General features: G+C 34.3%; 1 protein-coding gene across 1 annotated transcript; it reads right to left on the minus strand.

The window, feature by feature from the left end:
• Positions 1-9,791: 9,791 nt before the first annotated feature.
• LOC141590213 (uncharacterized) lies at positions 9,792-10,885 on the minus strand. Its single transcript, XM_074410820.1, has 2 exons — positions 10,051-10,885; positions 9,792-10,009 (listed from the first exon to the last, which is right to left on the minus strand). Exons 1-2 carry the CDS (start codon positions 10,883-10,885, stop codon positions 9,792-9,794), a joined length of 1,053 nt encoding a protein of 350 aa, XP_074266921.1.
• Positions 10,886-11,203: the final 318 nt, after the last annotated feature.

Genomic DNA, 11,203 nt, shown 5'->3' on the forward strand with positions numbered 1-11,203 from the left:
TGTAGTAGTTCGCCCTGAAAAGGGCAAAACCATCGTGAAGAGAATGAAGCATTCGGTCAATGACAATGCTCTCACTGATTTTGCAATCAAGTGCCTCCAATTTCTCGACATTCTCAATCATGTTGAGAATGTGTGGGCTAACCGGTTGGCCCTTTTGGAGTTTCGCATCAAAGAAGCGACAGGTATGCTCATAAGTAACGATCCTCGGTGCTTTTGAGAACTCATTAGTGAGCGTGGTGAAAATCTTGTTCGCACCTTGGGCAATAAAGCGTCTCTGCAAATTGGTTTCCATTGCAAAGATGAGTACGTTCTTTATCGCACCCGCTTCCATAACGAAATCACTATAAGAAAGTGACTCGTTAACTCCCGCATTGGGGCCTGGGTTTACCGGTATTGGCTCAGTTAAGTACTTGAGCTTACCGTCAACATTGGCAGCATTTCGTAGTGCTGCCTCCCAGTCCGCAAAATTGGACCCATCATTCTTCAGTCGTGTGAACTGATTCATGTTGTCCATAAAAACTTTAAGCCAGGACTCGCGTCCAAGTGTGGCACTTGGCATTGGGATTTCGTTATTTCCAGCCATTTGTTGTAACAGTAATATAAACGTGTTCTACACTGCGAAAAGAAGAATAAATAATAAGCATGTGCATCGATTTTAATTTAAGTCTTAATGCAATACTGTTATAACGCGAAGACTCGTGCATTTATACAATTGACCTTCCTCAAGAATTATATAAATGATCCCAAGACTCAATTATCTATAAATTGATAAGCCAACCTTTTGGCTAATTCTACTGTTAGAATTCTTGGTCGATAAATTTCTGTAAATTCTATCTTTAGTCCATCATAATCACGAGAAACTCTTCGGACTATAATGTTGAGATAAACTAAGTCAACGCAAACTACTTACCCAACGTAGAAGGGGTCATACTATGCCTACCGACGAAGAAGGGATTCATAGTTGCTTGCCCTTATAAAGACTAATCTCAATTTCCGTTTTAGAGGAAGATCCCATCAACTTTATTTTAATTCATTTTAAGTGAACTAATATCTAGCATGCGTGAATGAATAAACTAAGGTGATGTCTTAATAAACATGTGACATCTGTATGTCTATGAAAACTAACATACAACCTATATATGTCAATTTTCATGCATTTTAGTAGGTGGTTTGGTTTTAGGCGGAACATGATGCATTAACTAGCATGTGAATGAAAAGTAATAAGAACGGTAAAACGTAAAACAAAATAAAGTCCTAGTGTGGCCTATCCTATCAAAATGAACATAAATACAACTTTGGAATCCATCCATGGACCCGAGAAGCTTGTCTTGATGTTCCATCTTGATCCATGTAGCGGGAGTGAGCTCCAATCTCCATCTTTAGTCTTCTCAAAAATTACAATTTTAAAATTACATAATAAACCTATTTACATTCATATTTCAAAACCGTAATAAATAAAGAAAACCAACACGGAGATACGAGATCTAAAATTACATTAAAAATTATGTTCCCATCATTACGAAAACATAATTTGACTAAGGCCACACTAGGTATTACAAATTACAACCGATTGCAAAAATACGTAAATAAAACCATTCAACGATTCATTCAACTAAAATAAAATGCATCAACTAAAAAAATTAAATATACAAGACATAATTCTTTAATTATGTAGATTAATTTTATCCAAACCACCTATTTAATTGATCAAATTAAGTGACAATTCCTCAATTAATCACATTAAATTTAATCTTAGTTCATATTAAACTTGTAATATGAATTTAATCCATCAATATTTTAAACTTCTTTAAAATAATTAGGTATCTTAAAATTGTGAACCGTTTCACAACAATTAATCATACATTGTAAATCTAATGTATAATTAATATTGGCCAAAAACAACAAAAAAAACAGGAAAAAAATTTTCTTCAAAAATGCTCTCGGCATAACAGGAAGAAAAACAAAAACAAGTTTTTTTTTCCTTTCTTTTTCGGCAAAACAGCAAAAAAAACAAAAAAAACAGCCCGTTTTTTTTCTTTAAACGCGGTTTTTCTGTAAAAACCGAAACAAAACAATATTTTTTTTTTAAATCTGCCCTGCGTGAACAGTAACAGAAACAGGAAAAAAAAATTTCTTTCTTTTCTCGGATCCTTTTCAATTCGGCATTATGTCCTAAATTGCAAAAACATGTTGATGAACAAGATCGTTTATAGTTGCTATTAACAAGATTGGCATAATCACCTTATAATTTAAACATGTAAATTTATGAAACATGATTCTAAACAACGATTTAGAACCATTAATGCCAAAAATATATAACAAAAAAAACAATTTATCATCAAAGAAACAAGCAATTCCATTTACATATCAATTTAATTTTTATTAAATCAACACATCTACAAATTCATTATGTTATCATTTTAACCTATTAAAACAATAATATGAATAAATCAAATGGAATCAAAACAACAAAACAAGAACAACACCGGCTGCAAAAAAAAAAAATCAATTCGGCATTAAAAAAAAATTTCAGCCGTGCCCCCTTTTTTTTCGAAACCCCAAAAATTGTGTACATCCAATTTTATGAAAATCATCAAAATAAAATTCGTTGTCTTTTCTCTGATACCACTTGTGGGATTTATCTGTATGCATCCCTTTAACTTTAAGGATTATAACGAATATATTGTGATGATAACTAGTCATAAAATAAATTGCATAAACAAAATCATAGATGAATAAGAAATAACCTTCGGTCCTAGCAAAATCGGCCTAAGAACAATATCACAATGATATTCACCTATCAGTTGCACCCAAGAGGATATGAGATATGCCCTTGCTTCTTGCTAGAATCGATCCCTAAATTTTCTGTAAAATTGCTTAGAGTTTTCGGTTTTTGTGTTTTAGATGAGAGGCAAGAATAGGTTAGAAAATTAGGTTAGAAAAATTCACCTCTTAATCTCCCTTTAACCGTGTATTAGGAGTGATTAGGGTAGAATTTTCTCTTCCTATTATTCGACCCATAATAACCGAAATTAGAGAGATTGATTTCTCTTTTTTTTCGGTTTTTTCTACTTACTCAAAATGAGGAGATTAAATCTTCTTATTTTGGTAGTATTCAAAATGTATAAAATGTATTAAATATAAATTGTCATTTATATTATTCCGCATTAACATGTCTACACACAACAGGTTGCGGTTGATTTATTAATACGGGTCAATAATAATTTATTATGACAATATCGTATAATTATCATTTGCTAATTATATTTAACCGATTACATTTAATTACGAATTAACATATTAATGCGTCCAAGCTAACATTATATACATTAATTAAATATAACTTATTATATTCAATTTAGGAATTGCCAGTTAATTCGTCTCAATTAATATTATTTAATCGGCATTAAATAATTGTCTCATCAACACATTGACTAACAGTTTAGTCATAAAAGGCATCAATGTGATTACATTTCCATAACCACATCTCTCAAACACATCGTTTAGGTGTGACTTTTAGGGACCAGTTGATCACCACCATCTGTATGATAATAACGTTAAACTTTCTAGCAAGCCAACTGTTATTAGGTAATCGTTAATCAACTGATAAAATACGAAGTATACCCTTGTGAACCTATAAGATATTTATAAATGTTATCACAATAGTTTGTGGAGGACACAAGCTCATTGAAATGGTTGCGGTATTTTGGTCAATTTTGATTTCCTACAAATCTAGTTACCAAAATGATTTAACGTTTCAAAGTACTTAATTCAATTAAGCATATGAGAAATAATTCATTGTAAGTAGATATGTTAGTCAAGAATCAAAAACCCTTTTGATCATGAATAACTTTTATCTATACTCTTCACAAGAGATCCTTTCAATGGATAACACGATGTTTTAGAAGAAAATTCATATTTGTCTTTAGTTACGATGTTTTAATGGAGATTTGAATTAAAATCGAAATGATATCGTATATAATTTGAGGTAAGGAATTAGAACAATATGATTAACGGAATAATGAAAACAAAAACATTTATCGTTATAATAATACTTGTAAACAAGTAAAACATTTACATAGTGACCTCTACCCAACTATGATAAATGATTCCAAGATCCAAATTCATATTAACTTGGGCACAGTAGGGCCGATTCATCTCTTATCAATATAACTCGGTGGATTAACTCTTTAATCGATTCTACTTTTAGAACTCTTGGTCGATAAAATTACATTAATATTTATCTTTAGCCCAAAACACATCCGGCTATGGTCGAGAATACTTTTGTTGAGTTCAACCCAAATTTCGAATAAACGTGTCCATGATCCAAATCCACATCAACTTGGGCACGGTAGGGCCGATTCATCCCATATCAACATGAGTTAGGTGGATAGACATTTATCACCCACTTCCCCTACATAACAAGGTTTGTACCCCGGTATGGCCGAGCGCACTCCTTCATGAAATAGGTTTTCATGGTTTCTAATTTTTGGTAAGGCTAAGACTCAATTGTTTATTTTAGCGAGAGGTCATGTCAATTTATTATCTATCACGTTTTAAGTGAACTATTGCGGTGAACTACGATAATTGTAATTGACACGGTCGATAAACTCGATTTTAAAATGCATGTTTAGTTATGGCGATTTAGCGATGCATGCAACATATAAATAAAATGCAAAGCATAAAAATAAAATCCTAGTATGGCCTTCCTAAAATAGTAAATCTAATAAACTATTACAAATTCGGAAACCAACTCCTTTGGTCCCTTGAACTTCGGTCTTGGCACGCATCTCGAGGCAACACTTTCTTTGATGGACCGCCTTCTCGAATGGCACCGTCTTCAAGGAACTCCGGAGTAATTAAATTACAAAATGAATTACATAATTTCCTATTATACATGTGTAATTAAAAATAAAAATAAATCTATTAAATTACAAAACGGTGATACGAGATCACAATAATTACAACCGAATCGATATTCCCATACATTTCGGGTAATACCAATTAAAAACTAAGGCCATACTAAGTAAAATTACATAATTTAAAAATTACATAAAATTAAAATATGACAATCATAAATAAAATGCAGCATTATAATATGTATGAACATGCCAGATTTTATGCTAAATCGCCTTTTTTTTTATCTAAACCATCCGGTAATCCGAACCACATTGGGCCGACTAATCCGGATTTCGGGGCGTGTCCCAGGATTACAGTATTTAAACCCCTCCCAATCGCAGTTGTGGGGGATCGATCCGCAGACCTCCCTGTCATTGTGTTTTCACTTATTATAATAATCAACACAAATTATCCACTAATACTCCCTCCAATTTTCGGCACTTATACATAAAATGGAAGATCCATTTTAGTTTGTCATATGTCAATTTTGTCATGTGTCACATGTTACATGACATGCAACACTATAATATATTTTTAACATATTAAAAATAAACATATTAATAAAATATGTCACATACAAAATCAACTACTAATTCTTATTTACATGTACCAAAATGGTTTATCAAATTATAAATTACAACAACTTGTATTTATAATAAATTATTCATTCAATTTCAATTTCAATTTTTTCGTAAACAATAATTTTATCCAAGTAATAAAACAATTCGATTACTTAGACCGTATCTAATTTAATCGAATTACAACAAGACAAGTTAACTTTACTCACAAAATCATCCGTCAATTTTAAGCAATTTAATTAACTCGTATCGGCACACGATTAATTAAATAATCAATTAAGAGTATTTTCCTATAGGTATGACCTAAGGGGATCAACTGATCACCACCGTTGCACGACAGTAATATCAAACTCTAGTCAGCCAATCATTACCGATATGTGTGGACCAGTTGACTATAAAATATTACATCCCACATGTATTCTTAAAATGAGATTTAAACATGTGATCATCATTATCGACAGTTGTGATCGCATTATTGTCGGAGGACACTTATTCCAACAATCTCCCACTTGTCCTCGACAAGTGTGCATCACCGAATCTCTTATCCTATTAATATCTCCCACTCAATGCAAGGTGTCTTTCAGGTCGTACTTGCAAGTGATCATATCGAGAGTGGTTTCCTCGATCTGGAGAATAACTGATTGACCGGAGTTATCTACCATAGATACCTTCCGAGCATGGCCACACATTTCTAGTTCATTACTCCTCGAGTGGCCCTGAGATATTGTTATAACCCTGACAAGGGGGTGGACAATTCCTATCGCACTATTCCCTTCGACTAGCCACAGCCATCATAACCCAAAATATGCCCATTTGACCCCATTTACGAAGGTCGTAGTAACATAAATCAAAGTTAATGTGAAACTGTGCCACCTTAGGCGAACAGTCTTTAGTCAAAAGAATCGACTCATTAGAATATTATAGTAGCTCTCGCCACGACCGGGCTATATAAATTTGCCGAGGAACTCTATAAGCGGCCATTAGCCCGGCAAAGTGTTCCTAACGGTCTCCTATGTGATCGACTAGTCATTCTCATATGACTCTATGGCACTTGAACTTGCCATCAATCGCATCACACTCTAGTCACTTCAAGACGTCACCTCATACAAGTGGCTATGGGCGAATACCATGTTAATCCGGGCTCACTTTAACGGGGTTCAATATTGTCTCTACAACCCGTTTGGATGTAACAAAGTATAAAAGGAGTTTTTAGATTTAAAAACTCGAACGACAAATGTGATTATCACATATGAATAGTCAATACCTGATTACCACTTCATATTTTTATAATCCATTTTCATCTTATATGTAGTTGTTCATCTCAATGCAATTGAAATGACATATGACATGACTCATCATGTTAAGCCCATGAGAAGGCTTTGGTTAGTAGGTTTTATCAACTTCTTGTACCTAACTCAACCTTACTACATACTCGTTTTCCTTTGTAATGTATACATTTGCATTACAAAACTTTCTGAGTACGTGTCTAGATCCAATCTAGAAATAAGCTCTCTAGCCTTAGAATAGCTCCCACTGTTTTCACATTGTGCGGGCGGGATCCATCCTCTTGCACATCTCATGTTTGCAAGTGTACTCAATTTCCGTTGTAAGCATCTCTCATTGTTCTTTATTGCCTAGAACAATTCTAACAAATCCATTTCTTAAATAACATAGCCACAATGGTTCCTGAACCATCTTTAGGTGTTTTGAATACGGTTTTTGTCCGAAACCTTATACAATCTCAACAGTCATTAGTGTAAGCCCTTACATAAATTAGTGAATTAGTTGTGGGGGATCGATCCGCAGACCTCCCTGTCATTGTGTTTTCACTTATTATAATAATCAACACAAATTATCCACTAATAGTCCCTCCAATTTTCGGCACTTATACATAAAATGGAAGATCCATTTTAGTTTGTCATATGTCAATTTTGTCATGTGTCACATGTTACATGACATGCAACACTATAATATATTTTTAACATATTAAAAATAAACATATTAATAAAATATGTCACATACAAAATCAACTACTAATTCTTATTTACATGTACCAAAATGGTTTATCAAATTATAAATTACAACAACTTGTATTTATAATAAATTATTCATTCAATTTCAATTTCAATTTTTTCGTAAACAATAATTTTATCCAAGTAATAAAACAATTTGATTACTTAGACCGTATCTAATTTAATCGAATTACAATAAGACACGTTAACTTTACTCACAAAATCATTCGTCAATTTTAAGCAATTTAATTAACTCGTATCGGCACACGATTAATTAAATAATCAATTAAGAGTATTTTCCTATAGGTATGACCTAAGGGGATCAACTGATCACCACCGTCGCACGACAGTAATGTCAAACTCTAGTCAGCCAATCATTACCGATATGTGTGGACCAGTTGACTGTAAAATATTACTTCCCATATGTATTCTTGAAATGAGATTCAAACATGTGATCATCATGATCGACAGTTGTGATCGCATTATTGGCGGAGGACACTTATTCCAACAAAATTATAGAAAGTGTAAATGTGATCATATGCAAAGTTAAAATGTGAATATTGTGAAGTGTAAATGTGATTAAAATAGAAAGTTTAAATTTGATGATATTGATAGTGTAAATGTGAAATATTGTGAAGTGTAAATGTAATTAAAATAGAAAGTGTAAATGTGATGATATGGATAGTGTAAATGTTATAATATGGATAGTGTAAATGTTATAATATGGATAGTGTAAATGTGATTAAATAGAAAGTGTAAATGTGATTATATGGATAGTGTAAATGTTATATTATGGAAAGTGTAAATGTGATCATATGCAAAGTGTAAATGTGAAATATTGTGAAGTGTAAGCTATTCTGACTTTGTTCTCACATGCTCCGGTCTTCATCCGGTTTTATCTGGCAATAATGATCATTATAGCTGTGCTTGCATAAACTTCGCATCTGAGCAGATAGAGTATCTGGACAACCGTTCTTACGATGATGATTTTGAAAAGCTTCCATATTTTGGAATTGAGCGTATTGCGGTAATAACTATAAACAGCATTCATAAATTACCTTTAGTGTATATGTATTCTGGAAATATAAATGTGTAGATACCTCATTTTCGCACCTCCGCAAAACACCGGTGATGATTGGGCGCATGTTTGGTACACGAGCGATTTATGACAGTTCGTAAGTTTATCATAAAGTGATAGCTCAAATACTTGTGTCTACCCCTTCGTTGTCATCTACGCACCATTATGGTCGTTTTGACAGTAATTAGAGTTCATTTGGAGTCCGGGTCAAAAACCACTTCATTTTCTAATAAACCGTTTTAAAATGCCGAGTCGGAATATTCTAGAATATTCAAGATATCTATTCCATAATTTAATTTTATGATTTTTTGGTAAAATATATTCTGAAAATCATATTTTACAGAATAAGGAAGTCGAGATCTACCGCAATTACATAACAGAAAAGCAGAAATCTTTCTTCCGCATGAGGAAACCTGCGGGAAAGGACGCAGCACTTTGTTGCGCCTCTTCCAAGAGTCGATGGGTGATGCGCCTCTTTGACTCTTTTGCGTATTTTCAGATCTTTTCGAGATTTTTTCCCAAAGTTTTAGTTATTCGATAATTCCTCCGTGTGATTAGTATAAATAGGGACCTTCGTTCCTCATATTTCTCACGCGAGTGTCCGCCCTTGTCTTCTCCCTTTGCATTCTAAGACCATGCTCTAAGCTTATTGATGTCTACGTGCTTGATCAATCGACCACGTATGCTCGGATTCTTCTAAGTACCGGTCACGTTGCATGACCGACCAATTTGACCAACTACAGCTCAATTAATCAATCAATTTAATCTAAATCCTCTTGCGAGGGCACTTTCATCATACATTCGAGTCGAGCAATCACTAAACGTTAACTTAGTTAATCTCGTTTCGTCAAACATGTAAGTCTGAGGGTGTAAATCCCATCTTTTATTATTGTATTTTATTATTATACTAATTAATGTAAGGTTTACGTCAAAAATATGCTTAAGAACAATTTCTTAAACCCTTTTATCAAACTGTTTTAATGGATTAACTATAGGCAGACGTCGAGAAGAAATGCAGAAACTGCTGCGCCTCTTCGAAAAGTCGCAGCATCTGCTGCGCCACTTCCAGAGGTTGCCGCAGTTCCTGCTTTTCTTCTTCTTCCTCGCCTCTCTATTTATTCGTCTTTTTTTTTTGGTGTAATGTGAGTATATTATATATCATAACAAATCAAATAATTACAAGAGGTGCTGGGATCGAATCCCACTACAAGCAAATCATATCACTCATATACTATGCAGCCAACTGAGGACAGTCTGGTCATCAACTGCCCTGCATTTCAGTTTAACTCTTCTTCTAATATCCTCCTCTATTCGAGCAGCAACTATCTCAGGTCTCAACAGCCAGTCATTAATCCTGGCACTATTTCTTTGATACCAAATAGAATAATTAAAGGCCTTGAACATGGCAACCTTGATCTTCCACTGCATACTATTCCTGCTGCCTTCAATCAAATTGTTCACAGTAGGGAACGAGCCACCATACCATTGTACCAGATGGACTGAACTCTGACAGTATACTCACAGGTTGTGAACAGATGCTCCACAGTTTCAGGCTGCCTTTGACACAGTATACACAAATCATCTGCACAGCAACCAAACCTGAATAATTTACTCTTCACATTCATTCCATCCTGCATTCTGAGCCAGATAATCATAGAGTGTTTTGGAATGTTCCAATTGTTCCACACAAGAGCAGTCCAGTCAGGGGTAACATAAGCAGAAGAAAGCCAGTCATATCCACCCTTGATAGAGTATCCTTTAGGACTCATGGTCCAGATGCTGTCAGTATACCCATTTTTGAGCTTATCTTTCACTTTACAAATATTCTTCCATACCCAGGTTGAATCATTAGGAGGTGAGTAGTTATGCCAGTCTTGATTCTTGAGATACACATCATTAATCCATTTGATCCACAGCCTATCAGCTTTGCAATAGATCCAGTTAACCAACTTGCCCAATGTGGCAATATTCCAGACATCAGCTTTCTTAATCCCCAACCCACCTTCGTTTTTATATAAAGTAACCTTATCCCAGGCTACAAGAGGAACCCTGTGGTAGTCAGGGGATCCATCCCACAGATAGTTCCTACAAATAGCCCTAATATGGTTGATGATGCTCTTAGGAATAATGAACATTTGAGCCCAATAATTCTGAAGAGTATTGAGAACAGCATTGATGAGAGTAATCCTGACAGCAAAAGAAAGCTTTTTTGCACCGAATCCTCTAATCCTAGCTACCATGTTTTCAGTTAATGCAGAGCATTCCAGCTTTGTAAGCCTACCAGCCTTAATAGGCACTCCCAGGTACCTGAAGGGCATGGTGCCTTCCCTGAAACCAGTCACCAGTTAATACCTTCTCTAATGTCTTCAGTAACTCCATTAAAGAAAATTTCAGACTTAGCATTAATCATAGCCAAGGGAGAAGCCATATAGAATTAGGAGAAAGCTATCATAAGAAGCCAAATAGACTGAGACTTACCCTTGCAGAAAAGGAGCAAATCATCTGCAAACATGAGATGAGTGAGCTTCAAATTCTTGCAAAGACGATGATATTGGAATGCCCATCTGTCAGTGGCAAATTTGATCAGTCTAGTTAGATACTCCATACAGATAGTGAACAAAAGTGTACAGATAGGG

The sequence above is a fragment of the Silene latifolia genome, chromosome 7 (assembly GCF_048544455.1).
Source record: "Silene latifolia isolate original U9 population chromosome 7, ASM4854445v1, whole genome shotgun sequence".
Lineage (NCBI taxonomy): Eukaryota > Viridiplantae > Streptophyta > Magnoliopsida > Caryophyllales > Caryophyllaceae > Silene > Silene latifolia.

Bases quoted from the DNA above. Each gene is read 5' to 3' on its own strand.
- LOC141590213 (XM_074410820.1), bottom strand. From the start codon at position 10,885: ATGCCCTTCAGGTACCTGGGAGTGCCTATTAAGGCTGGTAGGCTTACA. The intron at 10,010-10,050 runs GTATGGTGGCTC...ATTTGATTGAAG, and splicing joins TCAGTCCATCTGGTACAATG to GCAGCAGGAATAGTATGCAG.